The 23,382-nt window shown below is 42.5% G+C and overlaps 2 protein-coding genes across 2 annotated transcripts; both read right to left on the reverse strand.

Moving 5' to 3' along the window:
* Positions 1-1,041: 1,041 nt before the first annotated feature.
* On the reverse strand, positions 1,042-7,162 carry DNAJC9 (DnaJ heat shock protein family (Hsp40) member C9). The gene is made up of 5 exons (XM_066621912.1): positions 6,953-7,162; positions 5,955-6,095; positions 4,856-5,110; positions 3,516-3,602; positions 1,042-1,544 (listed from the first exon to the last, which is right to left on the reverse strand). Exons 1-5 carry the CDS (start codon positions 7,130-7,132, stop codon positions 1,440-1,442), a joined length of 768 nt encoding a protein of 255 aa, XP_066478009.1. The 5' UTR covers positions 7,133-7,162; the 3' UTR covers positions 1,042-1,439.
* A 3,328-nt stretch (positions 7,163-10,490) lies between these two features.
* On the reverse strand, positions 10,491-23,382 carry TFAM (transcription factor A, mitochondrial). The gene is made up of 7 exons (XM_066620760.1): positions 23,193-23,382; positions 19,376-19,509; positions 18,249-18,319; positions 16,229-16,378; positions 14,602-14,697; positions 12,870-12,926; positions 10,491-11,253 (listed from the first exon to the last, which is right to left on the reverse strand). The coding sequence occupies exons 1-7, from the start codon at positions 23,252-23,254 to the stop codon at positions 10,996-10,998; spliced, it is 828 nt and encodes a 275-aa protein (XP_066476857.1). The 5' UTR covers positions 23,255-23,382; the 3' UTR covers positions 10,491-10,995.

Consider the following 23,382-nt stretch of genomic DNA (forward strand, 5'->3'; position numbering starts at 1 on the left):
CTAGTATTGAGTGGAAAAACCTCTCTACACCTGTGTTTCTCAAACTATTTGGGTTGTGAGCCGATTTCAGGTGGGTCCCCATTCATTTCAAAATTTTATTTTTAGTATATTAGACTTGATGCTACCAGTATGTGACTGCATTTGGGGAAATGTTACAGCTCCGTACTTTTAACAGGCTACTCTGTATATGCTTTTAACAATGATAGTAAATGGGACTTGCTCCTGTGTAAATGTGGGAAGGATTGCAGCCTAGGTTTGTTAAAAATTTTCCTGCTGGATGTTATCACTTCCGGTGGGTTCTGACAGATTCCCAGTCTAAAAAGTGGGTCCCAGTGCTAAAAGTTTGAGAACCACTGCTCTGTACCATCCGCAACTGAAAAAACCTCTCTACACCATCCGTAACTACATTAATTTCTTCTCTGAATCACCTTTTCTCCCAGAGCTAAAAGCCCCAAAATTTTGTAGCCCTTTCTTGTAAGGAAGGTGCTCCAGTTCATTGGTCATTTTAGTTGCCTTCTTCAGTGCCTTTTCCAGCTTTACAATGTCCTTTGGGCATTGCAGCCAGAAGCCTATGCAAACATAGATTTGCAAAAGGTAATTACAGCAGTACCAGTCAATCCCTTTCCTAAGGACTTTTAGCATGGAATTTGCCTTCTTCACTGCACTGACATTTTCAATGACTATCCCCCCTCCCCCCCCAGATATCTTTCCTGGTTTGTCAGCAACAGCATGGACTCTATCAGTGTATATATGAAGTTGAGGTTTTCTTGGCCCCATATGTACATGAGTTTACACTTGGTGCATTTGCCATTTGGTTACTTATTCACCTAGTTTGGGAAGGAGGCCCAAAGGACCCTTCCACTGTGTTGATTTTTATCACCCTGAATAGTTTAGTGTCATCTGCAAACGTGTAATCAGTAAGATGGCCTAGCTCCAGATTGATGAACAAGTTAAAAACTATCAACTCAAAACAGATCTCTTAGGAGACCAGTCACTCTATCTTTGCAGCCTTATGATACATCTGTAAAATATTTTCACATCTACACTCTTTAGAAATAAGTTTATTATATTTCACAAATGTCTCTAAAATCATTAGGTTGCCATTAGTATTTGCCTTATTCAGAAAATGTCCTTTAAAAAGTGTCTAAACATACCCCTGCAATAAGAAAAAATATTGTTTTACATAAATATAGGATGGAAGGTGGTTTAGGGTGACAAGTATTTTCTATCAGCAGTAAACCAATTTCACCAAATAGATACAGTCCTGCAAATCTACAATCTTCTGCAGCATTTTGAAAGGTTTCAGAGCAGCTTTCAGACTTAACTCTCAGTTTTTGGAATGTCTTTTACACTACATCATTCACAATGAACTGATGAAAGCGTTTCCTTGGCAGTCTCACTGCAAACTTAACATTAATGAAGGGCAATAATAAAATAGGTCATTTCATTCCTTTCTTCCCTCCTTTTTTGGATTTGTTCCCATATTTTGCTTCCATTTGAGACAGAAAGTCATCCATTTCCTTTTTTCGATTTTCATTCCTGCTCTGTAAAATGATGAAAAGATAGTTAAATATGGTCACAAATATTTCATTACCATCCAAAAAAAGACTTGACGCTTTATACTGGAATATGTTATAACAAATGTCTGCGCTGAATGAAAAATTAAGGAAATCAGCTTGCTGAAAGCAAGAAAGAGAACCTGGTTCAGGCTGAACTACCAAAAAAAAAAAAGGAAATATTGCAACTTTGTATGGAATACTACAGACATAATGCTATGTTGATAGTTAATTATGGTTAAAGGATCAGGAGCACATGGCTAACACAAATGTAGGTGTACTCCTACTACAAAAGCAGTTCTTGATGTGTGACAGGTGAGAATTCAAAATTATCTTTATAATTCAAAGATGTGTTCGGTGCTTTAATATAAAAAGCTTTACTAAAAGGCAATTCTGTAATCTTTTATCACAAACTATAGTTCTATTAATATAGCTTTTATTATGCAAGGTGACACAAGAACACACCGACATTCTAATATAAATAAATGTAGCATACATAATGTTTTACAATTATAATAGGGCTACAGGGACAAAAGAAGAGCTATACTGGATAATATCAAGCATCCATTTAGCCCAACACCGACCACCCATTAGCTTCTAGGATATTCAAACAGGACATGAGGGTAACAGAGCTCCCCCATTGTATACCCCATAATCCAATATTCATAAACAAACTGCATCTGAAAATGAAGGCTCCCATTTTGCCATCTTGACCAATAGCTGCTGATAGAGTGGGGATATTTTAATCTTTTTGAAAAGCTCTCAAAGAAAGTAGCCATCACCATATATCATTGTAAGAACTCTTGTTATGAACCCAACCATCAATTACACTCTAGTATCATGAGGGAGAATTCTAGTATTATGAGGGAGAAAGTCCTTTACACCATTTCCAAACTATTCACAATTTTATCTCTCTAACCTGTTTCTTGTTAGTATTCTTTTTCCTCAGCTAAAAAGTCCCAAATGATTTAGCCCATCCTTCTAGGAAATGTGCTCCGTCCCCACAGTCTAATGCTTTCTATACATTTTGCCACAGATAAAGTATCCTTTCTGAGATGAAACTCAGAGAAAGGTATGCAGTATTCCAACTGCAGCCACACCATATCATAGCTGTTTTCTTTTAATCTTTTTCCTAATAAATTCTCAACACTGAGATCTTCCTACTTTGTCATAAGACGGCTCACTGGAAATATCAATTCACTGTGCAGCTGCAATGGCACTCTTTTTTGCAGGTTACAGCCAATCCAGCCCCATCTGTATATAAGTGACATCAGGGAATTTTGCCCCATCATGCATTACTTGCTTCCGCATATTTTATGTACATGTACCGCTTTGGTCCCTCTTCCCCAGCTGGGAGAGATCCCTTTTTATTTTTTCACAGTCTGCTTTTGATAATTTGGTATAGTTCATGAAACCTGGCTACCACACTGTTCATCTCTGGCTCCAAATAATTTATAAGTATATTACACACCACTGGACCCAACATGACTTCTTGGAAGAATCCCACTACTTTCTATTTATCTGGCTATTCTAAGGTAGAACACTAAAATTAATTCCGCAGTAAGGAATAGAACAAACTAATTAAAATATTTTGATTTTTACTTAGGGCCAAATCCTATCCAACTTTCCAATGCTCATACAGATACAATGCAGCCCTGAGGTAAGGGAACAAATGTTCCCTTAGGCCTTCACGACTGCCCCCGGCACCGTAGGATGCAGCAAAAGCCCCACTGACATGGCAGCATTGGTGCTGGAAAGTTGGATAGGATTGGGCCCAAAATTAAAGTAGGTTCAATCAATTAAACTGAATAGGGATTAATGATAATTAATAAAGGATTAAATAATTTCATTAATCAAAATTTTAAAAATCCTCCCACAAAAAGCAGCACTATCTGACTTCTTAGATAGCAATATTAATATGTTAACATTAACATGATGTGTGCACACTGTTGCTCTTACTTGAATTAGTGCTTTCAGGTCATCGTCCCCTGTACCAAGACCCAATTCTTCTCTGGATTTTTCTGCCTCTTTAGCTTCTTGTTCAGCCTGAAACAGGAACATATTTGTTGAAATTACTTTCAAGCTTATTTTGTAATCAAGTCAGCTATTGCGATAATGAACAATTTTTTTGTTGTGAATATAAATCAATTGAATACAATGCTTTATATACAGAAACATATGACTACTGCTATGTAGTCCCAATGTGTGACAGCACATGTGCGACAATGTGCGGCAGCAGTGAAGAAGGCCAATTCTATGCTTGGGATCATTAGGAAGGGTATTGAGAACAAAACGGCTAGTATTATAATCCCGTTGTACAAACCTATGGTAAGGCCACACCTGGAGTACTGTGTCCAGTTCTGGTCGCCGCATCTCAAAAAAGACATAGTGGAAATGGAAAAGGTGCAAAAGAGAGCGACTAAGATGATTACGGGGCTGGGGCACCTTCCTTATGAGGAAAGGCTACGGCGTTTGGGCCTCTTCAGCCTAGAAAAGAGACGCCTGAGGGGGGACATGATTGAGACATACAAAATTATGCAGGGGATGGACAGAGTGGATAGGGAGATGCTCTTTACACTCTCACATAATACCAGAACCAGGGGACATCCACTAAAATTGAGTGTTGGGCGGGTTAGGACAGACAAAAGAAAATATTTCTTTACTCAGCGAGTGGTCGGTCTGTGGAACTCCTTGCCACAGGATGTGGTGCTGGCGTCTAGCCTAGATGCCTTTAAAAGGGAATTGGACAAGTTTCTGGAGGAAAAATCCATTATGGGGTACAAGCCATGATGTGTATGCGCAACCTCCTGATTTTAGAAATGGGTTATGTCAGAATGCCAGATGCAAGGGAGGGCATCAGGATGAGGTCTCTTGTTATCTGGTGTGCTCCCTGGGGCATTTGGTGGGCCGCTGTGAGATACAGGAAGCTGGACTAGATGGGCCTATGGCCTGATCCAGTGGGGCTGTTCTTATGTACTAGGGAGTCTTGCTACAAGCACACAGTAGAAAGATCATCATATTTGGTTAACTTGTATCTCAGTTCTAACATCCAAATTAATAATGATCATATACTTAATGTTATATAAGTAAAACAATAGTACAGAATTTAAGAAAGCGCTTATTTTGGATCTAGGAGTTTTGACAGATGGATCAATCACTATTAAGATTCTCTCTCTGTCACCCACCAAGAGTTCAATTCCAATGTTACAAATAAAAAGAGTGGGTATATTAGTGAAATATTCAGTACTGTATTTAATGGCATTTTTGCTATAGGATTAATTATTTCCTGCAAAACACACCTTCCTTTTTCTTGCATTCATCTTTTGCTTAGTCTCCTTTATAAAGGCTTTGTAAGATGGAAGTTCTCCAGAGTTAATGGCATCTTGAATAATTTTTTTTATTCTGGGTTCATCTCTAACATCAACACACAGCACAGATTCCATAATTTTGTCCATATCGCCAGTAAAGTCCATATATGCCGCTTTTATGTCTGCCAGCTCTTCTGCAGAATCTTTGTACTTTGCCTCGAAGTCTTCAATGTCTTTTACAGTTATCTAATTAAGAGATACATTCCATGTTAAAAGAGTTACGCTCCACAAACAACCATCCTTTACACAGGGCTCAAGTACATGTTGATGTTTGACACATCAAGAGTGTCAGTGAAGGAGCATCTTGCTGTTGGAAATGTCAACAGTAGGAGTGTACCACTTGTGCAAGGAGTCCTAGTGCAAATAGAACCCTCATTCATAGAAGGTGCTTTTGCTGATCGGGCACCAATGCACCAAAGCTCTGAATGCTACCCTTTATCTTCCACCCTAAATTTAAATTATCCCCATAAATTAGGTCAGCTGCACTGAATTATATGAAAAAATAAGTACGTGCTCCACATGCAAACACCAAGAAAGAGCAGAACTGATAGAATGCCGTTACCTCATCAAGAACAGAATTTAGTAAACATCACATTTCATCCTCAAACTATTTATATGGAGTGTTCCAGAAAAACAAAGCTCCAAAAAATGTGGTTGCAAGTCTTTTCTACAATCTTATTGAGCAGGCTTCACCAGATTAGAAAAAGCAATCAAGTTGTTTTAGTTATACAACGAAAGAATCATATATTACAGAAAATGTCACAAAAGATGCAGGGACAGTGTGTCAAATGGAGAGGGAGGACATGTGGGCTTGCTAGTTTCACATTAGATGGGCGGGCATATTATCAGATTTGGCCTTCAGAATTGCAAAACTAAATCCTTGTAGCCTCTGAAATTTCTGGCATCACAGGTGGTCACTCATCTCTGCCTAGGAGACAGAGATCCCACAAAACTGCTACATTTCTACCTCTCCCACCGACCCCCAGCAAAGGAGAAAGTCTTTTGGGAATCCCAGCAGTTCACTTCCTACTTTTTTGAAGAGCAGCCTCCAGTATTCTTCCCAGTTGCGGTCCTGGGTTAGCACAGTTGACTCTTCATCCACAATGCCCTGCTGGTCATAGAGAGCCCGCTGCTCTTGGTCACTCAATACAGCATAGACTTTGCCCAGGATCTAAGAAAATAAGTAGAGGTGGGTAAAAACAGTTTTGTTTTGTTTTTGTGGATTTCAGTGTTTTCTAAAGTTAGAAGTGCAGAGAGTGGTGCTGTTTTTATCCAAAATTTGCATTATATGTATAAATTGTAATTGCTTAAATGTGTACTAGGTAGGTGGTAGTGTCAGCAAAGGTAGCCACAGTCCGTATCCATGCACCCCCATCAAATTATAAATAAAACCCAAACAAAAGTTTTGTTTTTATTTTTGCAGATTTCAGGGGTATTTTTTAACAAAAACGAGAAAGTGTTTTTGGCTGCAATCCAGAACACACTTTCCTAGGAGCAAGCCTAGGAAATCATGGAACTTACTTCTGAGTAGACAGGCAAAGGATTGGGCTGTTATCTCAGTTTTCACCCACCTCTGGAAATAAGATAAGGCAATGTTTCTCAAACTGTGGGTCAGGACCCACTAGGTGGGTCATGAGCCAATTTCAGGTGGGTCCCCACTCATTCCAAGATGTAATTTTTAATATATTAGACTTGATGATGCCATGAGATGTGTCTGCACTTGGGGGAACGTGACAGACCTGTGCTTTCAACAAGCTACGATGCATATTCTTTTAACAATGACAGTCAATGGGACTTACTCCTAGGTAAGTGTGGTAAGACTGCAGCCTAGTTTTCCTGCTTGATGACGTCACTACCAGACTAATGGCGTCACTACCAGACTGATGGCGTCACTTGGGTGGGTCCTGACAGATTCTCATTCTAAAAAACGGGTCCTGGTGCTGAAAGTTTGGGAAGCACTGAGGTCAGGCAGAGCAAGCGCCACCCAGGCGCGGCCCTCCCCTCAGCGCCCGCCCGGCGCTCCCTTGCCTGAAAGAGCCGCGTGGCCTCGTCCTTCTCGGCTGGGGCGGCACGGTCCGGGTGCACCCGCAGGGAGACCTTGTGGTAGCCGCGGCGCACCTCGTCGCCCGAAGCCTCGCGCCGCACCCCCAACACCTGGTACAGGTCGCGCGCGCCGAACGCCTGGCGGCACAGCTCCAGCAACCCCATCGCCGCCTGCCCGCTTCTCCCGCCTGCCACGCCCCCTCCGCGCCGTTTTACGGCCACCTCTGGAGACGTCGCGAAACAACCCAGCGACCGGTAACCATGGAGACAAGAGAATCCTAGAGAGGCCGGCAACGGAAAGCCGCCCTAGGCCGTCATGGGCGGGCGACGCTCCCCTCCAACCCTCAGTAGCGCCCTTGGTGGGGTCGCTCTCCACAGGCTGTCCACTGCTGGGGGGGCTCTCTGTGGGCGGCGGGAGAGGCGTCTCAGAGGGCCTCGCCCCATAGACTGAGCCAGGGGCGTAGCTAGGGGAAGCCTGAGGGGCGCCTGCCCCAGACGCTTTAGGGGCAGGGACGTGTGGGTGGAGAGGCAGGTGAGGCAGAGCCTCCCCACTGGAGTCATGTGAGGCGCCCAAGCACCCACCACCCACGCGCTTTGCGCTTCTCAAAGGACTCCAATGGGGAGGCTCTGCCTCACCTGCCTCCCCACCCACCGCACGTCCCTGCTCTGGGCTCTTCCTGGAGGAGGCAGTGCTGGCGGCTTTGCTGCCCACGCTTCATAAGAACATAAGAACAGCCCCACTGGATCAGGCCATAGGCCCATCTAGCCCAGCTTCATGTATCTCACAGCAGCCCACCAAATGCCCCAGGGAGCACACCAGATAACAAGAGACCTCATCCTGGTGCCCTCCCCTGGTGCCTTCCTTTGAGGAGCCTCCACAGGAAAAGGAACAAGGGAGCGTGAAGCCGCCTCCGCCTCCTCCTCCGCCTCCTCCAGGAAGAACCTCTAAATGACATCACAGTATATGACATCATCATGACATCACTGCCCACATATGACATTACTGCCCAGCAGTTGGGGCTTCTAGTTAAACCTCTGGCTGGGTCTGCAAGCCCCATGTTGAACTCAGTGAGATTCACTTCAGAGTAAAACGTGTTAAAGCAGCAAGAAGTTCTGTTCAACAAAGAACTGGCTTACACAGCAACACAAATGAAGGGTGTCCACAAAAGACTTATGGTAGGAGCACCAGCAAGCAACATCCCCCAAGGCTGCTGGTGGACAAAACTTGATCATGTTCCTCACACAAAATCCAATGCACTTGTCCAGAAACGGATAATGGCTTGTGGCACCTCAATGACTAACACGTTATAGCAGTGGTTCTTGAACGTTTTAACTAAAAAAAAAAAAATCAAGTTTTGATCACCAGCAGCGTTTGGGGATCTTGCTTGCTGATGCTCCTACTGTGAACCGGGACCCACTTTTTAGAATGGCAAACTGTCAGGACTCACCAGATGTGACATCATTAAGCTGGAAGCAATTTCATGGCCTGAAGTGAAATCAATTTATGCTTCAAACCTCAGCTACAATCAGCCAAATATCCCATTACACTGCATTTGTGCTGTTATTTTGCATGGGTCAGAATTCAGATATTCTCAGAAGTCAAAGCAGAAGACAGACTCGGATCCTTCTCCAACCACACAGCTCTCCCTGTTTCCAGCATCCCATGTTCCCACCTATTCAGGGCAAATCAGCATGCCTCTCTCCCCCGGGAGCCTACCCTACCCAGCATTTTCGGCTTTGTAGTTCAGTGGTGGCCGATTTAGGTACGATGCGACTCACCTAGTGGGTCCCGACCCAGTTTCGGAAATACTGTATTAGCTTATTACTGCATAAGCTTTCATGGAACAAGCTCTCTTTCTTGTTTTCCCTGTGACAACATAGCTGCCTTTTGGGGCTTTTGTACAGGGAGCTGAAGAGGAACAGAGCAGTCCAGACAAACACATCTAAGTCTGGTTTTTAATCATCTTAAGGAATAGGTTGCCTCATCAGCCGCCCTATACACTTGGGTCTCTGGCTTTCACAGCAAGACACCATCTTCTCTAGGATGATTGTACTAGGATTGTTCACCTACTGCAATATGGTATATCTATCACATCTTAATGACATGCATGCAGTTTGCTTTTGACATTGTCTGCTCAGAATTATGTTCCACTGAGGTCAGCTAGCCATGCTAAATAAGCATGCATACTAGGGTCTGCAAGCTTAAGCATATCTCTTCCAAAAATGGAAAGGCACGCAGATCCACGCTTTGTGTGTGTGTTCCCAGCTCGAGTATGTACTACTTTTTGAAATTCACTAGAGGCCAAGCATCCTCCCAAGTATTGGTAAGACTTTGTTTCTTTAAGTGTTGAGATCACAAAATAACAATGCTGTTATGCTTCTCTTTTAAATAAGATTAAAATTTTAATAAGGTTATTTGTATAGAAGCTCTGTAAATAAATTCCTACCTCCAACAAAGATTTTTCTTTAATGTAAAACAAGATGACAACCTCCAAAGACTACATCCCTTTTCTCTTTGTTTAACTATTGCCGTTTACTAAATTGGACTAATGCTCAATCCCCTACAGGCTGAACCAAAAAATCCATACAATGGCACATCTTCCAGCATCTTAGAAATGCTATCATTTGTAAGTATCATTGCCAGCACTGCAGGGATATTATAGTAATGCTGTAGTAAGTATGCCAGTACAGGTGTTTAGATCTGTGTTTCTAAAAAGTTTTAGAAACACAGATCTAAATACCTGTACTGGCATATTTACTACAGCATTACTATAATATCCCTGGAGTGCTGACAATACTTACAAATGATAGCATTTCTAGCATTTCTAAAATTTAGCAAATGGACCCACTTTTTGAAAATGACATTATATTGGGACTCACCTCGTTTTACAAGACTTGTAAAAGTTTCACTTTACCAGCTCAAGTCTGTTTTACAATTGGGGGAGCACCTTCTTCCACATTCATAAGATTTGGAGCATTCTGATTGCTTGCATTCCCTTTCACCTGACCTTTGATAGGAGCCAAGGAATGTTTGCTTACTCACAAGTAAATGCACACGTGTGGCTAAGTTTCGCTTTCCATAGGCCTCAATACATTTGTCAGCTTGGAGAAAAGGACTTCCTTCTTGAGTGTTTTTTAGGGCCTGCATTCATAGGATCGGGACCATTCTGGTAGCATTGTTACTCTTGGCCTGACCTTCAAAATGTGCTGAGGAACAGATGCCAATTCATGAGTAAATGCACAATGCAGCTCAGTTTCACTTTCCATAGCGCACAATGCATTTTCCTTGTCAGCTATCAGCCTGTCAGTTTCACGACCCACCATCAATCAGGTCTGGACACACACTTTGGGAAACAGTATGTCAGTAGAGATTCTAAGCATTGTTTAAACGCACAATTGTTTTCAGAATGCATTAACTGCATCTAAAAAAAGTAATTTATTCCATAAGTAGAACTCCCCTAGGATACATAAAGGCCTGTATTACGTTTTTGATAGAATTAAAGGAAAACTGAAGTAGTTCGTATAAAACTTGTTAATTTTTATTTTATGCAATAAATATGCATGGCTGGTAGAGGTTTATAAAAAATGTAGATGAAAATTGCTATTGAAATGTGTAAGTTCAGTTGTTTTTAATTACAAGATTGAAAGCAGCAAATATACATGCTTTCTCCAGTGATTATGTGTATTATTTACATGCTAAATTTTTGTAGCCTACATTACATTTCAATTCAAAATAAGCAACAACAAAAATAGTGATTTATACAGGTAATGGTTTTTAAGAAGAAAGGGTCTTAATTTGTAAGAGAATGCTTATTTACACATTTATGAAAGAAGCATCTCTTCTCTCATGATCAGTCACAGTTCTCACAGGTTGATTTATTCTGATTGCTTGACAGTTCCCAGAGAAGTAAAACCTTATTCAAGGATTCTTTTTCTCAAAACATATGACCTCTTTCCAGCCAACCCCAAGTACTGATCACAATTAACATCTGCAATCAGGAAAATGAAATGATAGTTATTTTTTCAACCTATTCCTCAGATTGCTTTGCCTTTACTCTTTTTTTCTTCATTGCTGGTGCAGCTACTTTGCTTCCTAAAGACTTCTTTACGGTTGTAGCTCTCTGTTTTGAAGTCTTTTTTTTTGTCGTTTTCTTTCCCTTTGACGGTTTCCTTCTGTTTTTGTAACGTACAAGATCTTCACGTCCGATTTCTGCCATATGGTCCTCCCATGACTTCATTTCATTTTCATAACGAATCTTGTCATCCTCAGCAAGCTGCTGATACATCTAATACGCAGAGAAATAAGGTTTTCATAAGGTTGTGTGATTAATGATTAATGGCAAAGAAGCTATAGAAATGTTTAACCAAACGCTGAGCTATGGACTTCCCAGAAGCATCTCCTCATTATGCAGGAAATGTTCACACATACCTGTTTCTTACCCAAAATTGTGTGTTGAAGCAAAACCCCAGAAGCTGAATAGGTTATCTGTTTTTGCTTGAAACACATGAATCTTAAGACACAGGTTCTATGCATATCTTAAAACAGTACCACAGGCAACTCTTAATGGCAATCTTGCTCATATATTCCTTCAGGACCACAATCAAGCCTTTAACCTTTTGAGTACTTATTTAATAGATTTATAGGCAACTTTTTAGATTAATTTTTTTACAAAATAGTAAAAAGGATTAAAAACAAAGTATACAAGTCAAAGAGCAAGATAAACAAAACATCAGCAGCTAAAAACCTCTAGCAGCCATTTTTTAAAACTAGACCATATAGCAGTAAAACTTAAACCAGCTCATTAAAGCAGAGTGGAATAAAAGAGAGCACCTGAAAGCAGTCAATGTGGGATCCTGTTGAATCTCTTTTTGCAGTGTATTCTATAGCCATGCCAGTACAGAAAAGGATATATTTCTAGACCCCACCAACTGCACACATTATTTGTTGACAACCAGAGTGATAGTCTTATGACAGTCTTAGGGTCTGGACTGGAACACATGGGCATAGGCAGTCCTTTTAAGTAGCTTGGCCCAAACTAGACACAGTTTCCAAAGCAATAACTGGCACCTTGAATGGCGCTAGGAAACAAAGAGATAATGCACCTGATTCAATGTGTGAAGTCTCCAACACTAGAATCCAAAATATTTGTATTTGAGACATCAATTTTAATTACTTTAAATACAGTGGTGCCTCGCATAACGAATGCCCCGCGCACCGAAAAACCTGCATAACGAAAGCGTTTTTGCAATTTTGTCCAGTGACTCGCAAGACGAATTTTCTATGGCCGTGCTTCGCATAACGAATTTTTTTTATGACCATGCTTCGCATAACGAATTTTTAAAATTAAAAAGTTGACGTTTTGTGCTTGAAATTTTTGAAATCCTCAGTACAGTATGTATGCCTTTAAAGAGCACTTAATAAACACTTTGTAAACCAAATTTGACTTTGTTCTGACTTTTCTTGCCCATAGGAACGCATTAATTAAATTTCAATGCATTCCTATGGGAAAACGCGATTTGCATAATGAAAAATTCGCATAACAAAAGGATTTGCGGAACGGATTAATTTCGTTATACGAGGCACCACTGTATATAGCTTGAACTGAACATTTTCAGTTTACAGTGTAAGCATACAGACACTCAAAAATTAATATTCAAGGACAATTTCAAAAAGCAGTGCCTTAAAGACATAAGGGACTTATGGAACTGTTTTCCCACTACACAGTTTTCCAACTTTGTCAGGTGTACAGCACATTTTGGAGCCCAGGCTTCTGACATGGTTCATTTGGATTATTGTTGCAAGTAGATTTTGGCTATAAACCTACACATGACAAATACCTACTTTAAATGTCAATAAACTGACATTTTAAATTGCAAAATGAATATTGAATTACAATAATACCTTCTTCTGAGAACTAGTCATTTTCTGCCATTCTTCAAACAAATTTTTCATCTTTCCCTACAAAAGAAAGTATACAACAATATTTGCAGGTCTGTGAAGAGACACCCCCTTCCTATTCACACTACATTTATACTGCAGAATGTGCAAAATATGCATCTAGAGAGACTTAAGTCAGATGTCATCAAACACAACCAACTACGCCATCTTAACCAAATTGTGAGGCAGGTTCAACAGGAAAGGGTGCCTAACCATCAAGACATGGAGATTTTTTTCCCCCAGAAATTTGAAAACTTTGAGTTCCTATTGGAAATGTGGAGATTTGCAGACAGCTGACAGAATGTAACGTCACCAGTATTATAATCAGTATTGTATCAGTGAAATTCTCATGTTCTCATCTAAACAAAGAAAGGGCAATTTTACAGATGTCCAGAATACATATACTTTGAAAAAGTAATTTCCTACTCCTCTTAGTTGCAAAGATGTATTTGAAGGTTAAGGCCAAAACAGTCTGGCCTTAAACTGTCATTGCAAAACAAGTTGCTCATCTCATGAAAACTGTCCTGTATGTTTTGATCTGCGGGCAAATAGCAGCTCTAAAGAAGCAACCTGACTTGGGCAACTTTTGGTGCTGGGTGGGAGTGGGGGTTAAACCTCAGTACCATAGCCTCAATCCTAATCATCCTCAGCTGCAACTAGTGTTTTAAAACTTGTGAGAGATCCAGTTATGTAGATCCCGATGTCTTGTCCTGTTTGGTCCTTAGAGATATGCTACATTCAAGAGGTTCCTGACTAAAAAAAAATGGATCCTGAGTACGTACTACTGAACTCAATGGCTAACTTAAGTTTCATTGAGTTCAGTAGTACTTAGACAGGATTCACTTCCTTTGGAAATAACCTAAGGCAGTGGTTCTCAAACTTCCCAGGAGAGATTAAACCGGAAGTGGAATTTCTGGTTTCGTCGCGCTTGGAACTTTCACTGTTTACAAGCTGCGGAGAGCCCTGCAAGCACTGTGCTAGGCTCCCCGCATCCCCTGGACCCTGGGAGCATGTATGGTTTGCGAAAAAATTGCCCCCCCAATGCAGGGGCGCGATCCTGGGGATCGCTTTGCCGCTTTCCCCCTGCACCCGCCCCTTAAAGGGAACGGGGCATCTTTACACAAGCTGGTGGGTCGCGTCCCACCAGTTTGAGAACCACTGACCTAAGGTTTTCACATCTATTAGCAACAAATAGGGCCAGAACCTCAATATTTAAGCCCTGATTCATCCATGAGAAAATTAGCTGTTACTCTGTATTTTGCCAAGTCAAGCCACTGCAGGTGTACTGTGCAGCAGTTAGTAGGCGTAACACTGTCCTCATCATCATGATCCAAGACTATTTCACAAACGGAAATCGTTGTGTGTATCATCAGAGCTTTGGAGCTGATAGACACGCAAACATCCAACCATTTGAGTGCATAACCAGGTACCATTATTGACTAAGGAGATCAGTAATTGCTAGCCCCTTAATAGCCAATATTGGGAAAGCTACAGCTGTGCTTCAAGTACAAAACTGCTTGATCAGGGCCTGCCTTTACTGTCAAAACCCACATGAAATGCCTACTAGAATCTAAATGGGTTAATGCTCCAGAAATGAATAGCAGCAATCATTTCAATACTATTTTTCACTTTTACTTGGAGCAGAAAACAAGACAAACTTTTGCATGATTAAAACCACAACCCTGCCTTCTTTTACCGGAACAGAGGCTCCTTTAGCTTCTTGGAAATGTTCAGCCATAAAGATGTTGAAAGCAGAACGAGGTCTTTTAGGTTTTCCAAGCACTGTTAATTGCTAAAATGACAAGACAACATTGGTGAGCAACTCTCTCATCTGATATTGAATCCAAACAAGAAAAAACCCTGCATGGCAAAGTGCGTCTTTGTGCAAGTGGAATGGCAGATTTTTACCTACTGTTAGCAGCCCCTTGCTCCTCACAGTGATGCTCTGGAGGCCTCCTGACCTTTGGGAGGCTGCTACCACAGGAAGGGGAGGTGGAAAGCACTCCAGTGCACATGCACAATGCCACACACAGAGCTTTGGATCCTACCCTATACTAGATAACCCATTTCCCAAGTAGAGCACTATAGCCAACATCAAACAGAGAATAATTTGCTGGTATTAACATACAATGCAATTATGAATTCATGGTTCCTAACCATGTAAAACAACAGCTTGCAGATGACTGTAACAATATGGCTCATAAGACTTGAGTTCAAAATACCTGCATGTATTACTTATGAATATTGGGTGCACATACAATTCAGATTTTCCCTTCAAAATACTCACAAGGAACAAACAGAAAGCTAGGCTAGCCTGTCATTACTGTGAAGATCAAGTCACACATCTTGTGCCCTTGATAATTGATATGAAAACAAGATGTTTTGTTCTGAATTCCTAACACATATTGGTCTCCCTTGGTTGTAGTATTTACATGCACAGGCACTAAGGTAAGATGTCTTAGCACAGGGGTGCTCAATAGGTGGATCGCGATCTACCGGTAGATCGCGAGGCAAAATGAGTAGATCGCGGAGTGCCGACCCCCCCCTTCAGGTGCCTCTGGGAGGAAACGCCGGGAGTAAGGCCCATTGTACTCAATGACGTTTACTCCCAGGTAAGTGTGGCTAGGATTGCAGCCTCACAGCCAAATCCTAGGCATGTCTACTCAGGAGTAAGTCCTGTTATACTCAGTGGGGCTCAAGGTACACCAACATACATTGTACACATAAATGTTATATGTTATGATGGTGCGAACATTGTAAAAAAAACTCTGGTAGATCTCCGGGCCTTGCTGGGTTTCAAAGTAGCTCTCGAGCCAAAAAAAGTGTGAGCACCCCTGTCTTAGCATATTTGGCATCAAGGACAGTCAGGCAGGCCTGCGCAGTTGAGCACACTCAACCAACCTTGAAAATATGTTGGGTCATTGAACTCTGTACCTGTGAGCAGCAGAATGCTATGAAGGAGAATCTTATCTAGGAATGTGTTTGTGGTTAAGCTAGAACTAGCTAGTAGGCAGCTAGTATGAAGCAAGGTAGCATCCTTGTGGAAATTTCCCTATTACGTAACCTTATATCATGTGTTTTGAGACTTAATAAAAAGCTGGGTCAAGAGCTGGGAGACTTCACTTCACTTCTCCCTTGATTTCATTCTTGCTCCTGCTTCCAGCACTTTCAACCTCTCTGAAACCTGTCTCTGTTGTCTAATTCTTGCCATGGCTTCTCTGCCACCCCAACGCAGCATCTTAGGCTGGGCTGCTCCTCAAGTAGCACTGAAATGCTACACTTGGTCACTTTGATAATAAGATGTTCACATTTTAAACACTGACCCTTTTTTTCCTGGTTGCTCTTCTTTTTGCCATTTTCCTCCTCTTTTCTTCTTTCAAGGCTTCTTCCTGGGCAGGACTTAACTGAGCTTTATATTTGGCCATTTGTTCTTTGTAGACTTGCCTATCAATCTTGGCAGCTGCTTCATACGGCTAAAATTAAGAACAGAGAATTTTTATTTTGAAAAGGCATACATTTGTTTCAAATAATATGCAGTTTTAGGCATTAAAATCGTCAAACAATACTCTTAATCATAGCAATAGTTTTTTCATACTTAAGTGCTTTTCAGCTAGTGGCTCCTGATAGCAAGTGGCACTTGGTATGACCCCACTGAAAGTGGACACAGCAGAAGAGATAATGTGTCAGTGATAAGATGCGGCTGTTCACATGCCTGGTCCTCAAAAGAGGTTTGGAGAAGGAGGGTACAACAGTGGGGCAAGTCATCCACTCCTGTGCACAGCTACCATCTCTGGCGGCAGTGGTGGTACTAGCAAAAGTGCTACCCATAAATGGTGGTATATGCAAAGAAAAGGTAGGAACCCCCTGCCATAATCTATAATTACAGATATAGATTTCTAGTATATTGCAATGCATGAAATTTTTAACAGTAAGATTACCAAGTTTATAGTAATAGGCTCCTGAAGACTTTTTCTAAATTGACCTTGTAACACAATTTAAAAGATTTATATACTGCTTTTCTGGTATCCAAAGCAGTATACAACAAACATAAAAGTAAAACATTCAGAAGATCAAAACATCTTAAAAAATATTAGAAAAAAACATTAAATGATTAAATAATGATGATTAAATGATTAATCATTAAAAATGACAGAATAGCAGATTAATAAATAAAACAGCTATAACACAAAAGCAGCAATGGGAATTAACCTGTTTCTTCCCAGACCACAGGTATGCACATCTGATCCCTGTTGCGTATATGGGCAGAAATGGCTTAAAAAGGAAGTCCCTGGGAGGTTCCTCCCTTCTAAAAGGCCAAGAGAAACAAGTAAGTCTTTAAACCTTGCCAGAAACTAACTGTGATGAGGGGGCTGTCCTCAAGTCTTCTGGTAACAGAAAAGACCCTGCACTTTGCCAGCATTTCCTTGGCTTCAGGCGGTAGTGGAATCCTAAGCAGGTTCTTAACTGACTATCATAAGGGACGTGGAGGATTATAAGGGGGGGGGAAGACAATTCTTGAGGTATCCCGAACCTATGCCATACAGGACTTTATAGGCCATCACCAACACCTTGAAGAAGGCTTGAAAAAGAATGGGAAGTCAGTGTAACTATTAGAGCAATAGCACAGCAATCTCAGCACGCTGATTCCCAGTGACCAACCAAGCCACTGCATTCTTCCCCAAATAGATTGTATATTTTCATTTCATTCACTTTCATAATTCGTGTCTTAAGTGGACAGTCTCAAGACTTAATCTTCTTTTAATTTTTTTTGCCCCATTTGCCATTTGGATAGATTGTCTCTGCTTTATCTGTAATACCTGCAAAAGGCCAAACCCCTTTCACCAGTGTTTCTCAAACTGTGGGTCATGACCCACTAGGTGGGACGCAAGGCAGTTTCAGGTGGATCCCCATTCATTTCAATATTTTATTTTTAATAATTTGGACTTGATGCTACCATGGCATGTGACTGCATTGGGGAAAATATTACAGATTTGTACATTTAACTGACCATTCTTTATATACTCTTAATAATGATATTAAATGGGGCTTATTCCTGAATAAGTGTGGGCAGGATTGCAGCCTAGGATTGTTAAAAATTTTCCTGTTTGATGTCACTTCTAGTCATGACATCATTTCCGGTGGGTCCCGATAGATTCTCATTCTAAAAAGTGGGTCCCAGTACTAAAAATTTGAGAACCACTGCCTTACACAATGCATTCTAACAAGTAACAAAGATATTTTGCCTTTAAAAACTTCTCTCCAAAGTAGGGAAGCAAGATCATTAGATTTCTTTTTAAGAAGGCTATTGACATGAAACAATATTCCCTCTGCCAGCATGCTTACTTGTTTTTCAGATGCTGGCAGCTCTCTCCAAGCATGTGCTATCTTTTTTGTTATGTCCAAAATATTTACATCTGCAGAAGAAATTACCAAGATTAAAATTCAATCAAATTTATCGTTGTATTTTCCAAGTATTCACAAAAACACATTTCATTATTCATATACGAATTTGAGACTGATAGATATATCCAAACCATTTCAGACAGAAAGCCAAAACTGTACATATAATCATAAAACAAAAATATCCCAAATGCAGCCATAAGCATAAAGACAGCAGCCATATAAAATCCTCAAGTAATAAAAGCTCCTGCAATCCCCTCCAAATATCCCCCCCCACATTTCAAATTTTCCCCCATGCCCTACCCACCATCAAAACCATTTGAAATTTTAAGTCTTTAGACTATCAGAAAGTGCCCAGAGAATGGCCCAATCCTAATTCTCCTGGGAGGGAATTCTACGTTAGGGGGATCACCAGGGAGGAGACCCCTCCTCTCACTGCTGCTCCTTTTGCTTCAATCAAAGGCAGTACACAAGGAAGGGTCCCCTCTGAAGATCTTAGCAGATGAGCCAGCCTACATGGGAGAAGGCAGGCCTTCAGATACAAAAGCCATTAAGGACTTTGAAGGTTAAAACCTTCAGTTGGGCTTGGAAACAAACCAGCAGTCAATGCAGTCACTAGAGCATCAGTCCAACAGCACTGAATCACTGAGCTTCCATGACAACATGGGCACTCTGCACCAACTGCGGTTTCTGGACTGCCTTCAAGGGCAGCCCCACTTAGATGCAATGGGGCTGAAGGAGTCTAACTGCGACATCAAGAAGACATGGGAAACCATCCAGATTCATTATTCTCCAAGTGCAGGCCATTGTAATAGGTCCTGCAGAGGCTGGAAACCATGGCGAATCTAATCTATAGTTATTTTATTATCACTGGCAGAAAACTGGCAAAACACTGAATCAAGTTTCAAGAAAGCATCTAGTTTCACGCTGGAAATCCCAAGGTTGCAGGTGAGCTGGAGAAATCCTGGCAAAATACAATGCATGAAAAGTCCTGACAGGGTTCTAATGCCTTTAAAAACAATTAAAACCATGCCTTTATTACTTAAGTTACTTTTTAATGCGTTTCTTACCTGGATTTTGTTTCCTAAAAATGGGTTGCTGGTCTTTACAAAAGCGAATGTAAGCTGTCAAGGGCTGTTTTGGACGGTTATCTGAACTAATGTGCTTTGAAAACCACTTTTCCACTGAGCAGGATGCACCGCATCTGAATAAGAGCAAAAGTGTTAACACAACAGTCTATATTAGTGTTTCTCAAAATCTGCATGAGAAACCACTTAGCATTTGCCATCATCGATAGTTCCAAATTGGGATGCAAAACATGATGCAACCAACACCAGTAAGAGGCTCAGGGCAGATGGGAGGCGCTTTTTTGAACATGTGAAAAGTGCATGCTGGAGCGCTGCCTGCTGAGCTGAGTCTCCTACCACTGCTTATTGTGTTGAATTGCTGGTCTCGCTGCCAGGTGGCAGTGTCTTGCGCGTCCTGTGTGTACCATAGGACACCACCTCAAGTACCACCAGTTGAGAAGCACTCGTCTATATCCTCAAAACTTGCAAATAGGGGGTTGGGACATGGCCAGATATTACAAGGCAATGATAATAAGCAACAATAACAATGCAATTATCTGGAATCTAATGAAAACAAATAGGTCAGATCCAACTTCGTTGTATTCCCTAAGTAAACATAAATAATTGGTTTGTGCAGAAATCCTGAAATAGCCTAAGGCAGGGAGATCACTAAGGGCCCAATCCTATCCAACTTTTAGCACCAATTCTGCTGCAATGCAGCCCCAACATAAATGAGCAAACCTTCCTCAGTGACTCTCCCCCCCCCCCCCCACAGCAGGATGCAGCGCATGCCCCATTGGCATGGCTGCATCAGCACTGGAAATTTGGACAGGATTTGATCCTTCAAGAATATTTTTCCATTTGATGTTCGCTTGTCCCTGAGTAGTTTAGTTCCAAATCACAAGTGGGGTGGGGGTGGGAATGGTAACATCACAAGGAACAGGAACCAAGAAGTCTGATGCAAGGCCTTTATAGCAACATCATATGGTTTATACAGTAGGCCAGTCAATGCCAACTCTGCTTTTATTTTTGTCCTCCATGCTACAGGCATACATAGGTTCAAGCTCAACTCTCCCAAGGAAAATCGGAAGTAGCATTTTTTTCGGCTCTAGGAGCTATTCTGAAGCCTGCACGCTGCCTCTCTGGGCTTCAGAAAGCCCTCTGGAGCCCTTAAGAGGGGGTGAAAAATCACATATTTCATTATCCTCAATTATCAGTATCAGCGAGGGGTCTCAGAACAGATTCCCCATGGATACCAAGAACCCACGTGTATACTGTACAGTACCGCATAAAAAATTATTTGTAGTAGCAGCAGCCTTGGGTGCGCACATGCTCCTCATTCCCCTTTGCATAACAGAAGAAATTATTTAATTCCCAATTCTGGTTTAGAATAATGCCAAGACTGGCTGTGACATTTGAACCAAACAATCCTGGTTTATTCTAAAATTGATGATTTGAAAATAGATGCTGGTTTACTTCTAAACAACAGTTAGAAAAAGTTAAAATTGCCTGGTTTAGGTACCACAGTGGAGTCTGGCAGAATCATTCCTCCTTCGTATATGAAGACACACATTGCACATACATACAAGAGAAAGGGATATTAGGTGGAGCCAGAATTCTATGCAATGTTTAATTGTCAATAATTCAGCACGGCACAGGGTTCTACAGGGACTCATTTTGAGAGTTTTTGGCAAGTTCCCATACATTTGTGTAAAACAGCAATTCAAGAAGTCATGCATAACATTGCTTAAGGCAGGTAAGGCTACAATCCTCTGCTCAGTGGGGAGTAAGAGCCCAATCCTGAACAGTGTGCACTGGCTTACCATTTATGACACATTTATGAGCCTTACCGCTGGGTGAGTGCTAGCCCCGCGCTGGGCTAGTGCCCAGCCTCTGCCACTTGGCGGTGACATGGACCGCCAAGCCATGGCACAGTAAGCGGGAGCAGGGGTAGGTGAGGAGGAGACATTCTGGGGAGGGGGCGGGAGGGAGGAGGGAGGGTGGGGAGAGGGCATGCAGGAGACATGCAGGGGGAGGGAGGGAGGTGGGTCTGGTGGAACTCTGCTCCACCAGATCCAGTCCGTTTGCGTGGGGCTCCATGTCCTTCATGAATGTCTTTACCTGAATAAAGTAGCCCCACTGTGGGACTACTTCCCTTACTCCAGAGAAGGGGACAAAAGTCCTCTTCTCCTGAGGTGCTGCCTGTGGTAGCCTGTGATGTGCAGGATCTGGTGGCAGCCATTTCTGGTGCTGCCGAAGCTGCATGCCACGGGAGCTCAGGATTAGGCTGTAAGTCATGTTAAAAGTAAAGGAGATTTACTTCTGAGTAAACATACCTAGGCCTGTTTTGGGAGATTTCTTTCAGCAGTGATCCATAGCAGCAATTACAAGGGGAGTATCTGACTCAACAAATCTGCCCAATAGTCTTGGGATGGCATTTATACTGCATGTAGTTTCAACCACATTGCAAGGTACATAGTATCCAAGAACAGGGAACTTTTATTACTGGAAGAGGCAGCTTTTGTGCAGCATGCAGAGCACATAATTGAGGCTCATACTCTGGCAAGGAAACAACAGCCCTGAGCTTTGATGTATTTCCCCTGTGAATTAGTCTGAGATTCACATCTGAGCCTCTTAATCCTTATTTGGTACAGCTGTCAGTTAATCATCTCAAGGTGTGCATATCAAGAGAAAGGCATATCTGCAGGAACTTCATTCTGAGAGAATGCTGGTTCCCAACCTGTGTTCTACTGAAGGCAACTTTTCAGGGTCTCATGGCCCAAAGTGTAGCCCATGGACCACAAATGGTCTGCGAGACTCTGAGACGTGGTCCACAAGTCATGGGGAAGACAATCTTCACTCGCATCCAGCATCTTACTAAGTGCCACCAGAAAAGGATGGTGAGCAGACCACCTAAAGTCAGCAACCAGAGCGGCAACTGCAACATTTCTCTATAAAAAACAAATCTCTAATAAATCTTCTCTAAAATTATACTTTGTGTGAGCAGGGGTGGGGTTGGCATGTGGTCCATGACCAGTCCAACAGCTGCCTCAGTGGTTCAAGGGCTCCTAGAACAAAGTGGGAAGCAGCTGTCAAAACACTCCTCCTGGCTGATGTCCTGCACTGCCTTGTGTCAACAGGGTACTTCGAGCACAGGCTGGAGCTGCTGCTGCCCACCACTCAGTCCCTACTGCCAGAGAAAGAACACACTGCAGGGGGACAGGCAGGCTCCAGGTGGGAGGGCAAAGCCTAAGAAGACAGTGCTGCCCCACCACCTCCTTCAGCAAAAGAGCCCAAGGAGGCTGAGACACAACAGGGGAGTAGACAGGCATGGGATTGTGCTGTATGGCTACAATCCCAGGCACATCTTCCTGGGAGTAAGCGCCATTGGGCACAATGGAGTTTACTTCTGAGTAGACCAGCATAGGATTGCGCTTGTGACTACAATTGCAGGCACAGTTTCCTGGGAGTAAGCGCCATTGGGCACAATGGGATTTACTTCTGAGTAGACCAGCATAGACCTGCCCTTGTGGCTACAATAGCAGGCAGTTTCCCAGGAGTAAGCGCCACTGGGCATAGTGGGGCTTACTTCTGAGTAGACCAGCATAGGATTGCGCTTGTGGCTACAATCGCAGGCACAGTTTCCCGGGAGTAAGCGCCATTGGGCACAATGGGGTTTACTTCTGAGTAGACAGGCACGGGACTGTGCTGCACAGTCCTCAAGGCGACCCGGGGACCGGGGAGAGCCTTCCCCACCCCAGCACGGCCCCATGGAGGCTGCGGGGGCAGGAGCGAACCGGGGGTCGGCCAGCGCTTTTACCTGAGGGCGCAACGCGGCCCAGGAAGAGAGGCCAAGGCGCGGACCAGCAGCGCGGCCGCCATAGCGCCGCTCTACCCGCCCCGCAGCGACTACTCACGCTCGCGGCTCTCAGAACCCCCGCGCGCCGCAATCGCGGGGCATTGTGGGAGGAAAACTAGCTAGCGCTCGGCCCTATAAGGCCAGGCGCGCC

The sequence above is a fragment of the Tiliqua scincoides genome, chromosome 3, assembly GCF_035046505.1.
Source record: "Tiliqua scincoides isolate rTilSci1 chromosome 3, rTilSci1.hap2, whole genome shotgun sequence".
Taxonomy (NCBI): domain Eukaryota; kingdom Metazoa; phylum Chordata; class Lepidosauria; order Squamata; family Scincidae; genus Tiliqua; species Tiliqua scincoides.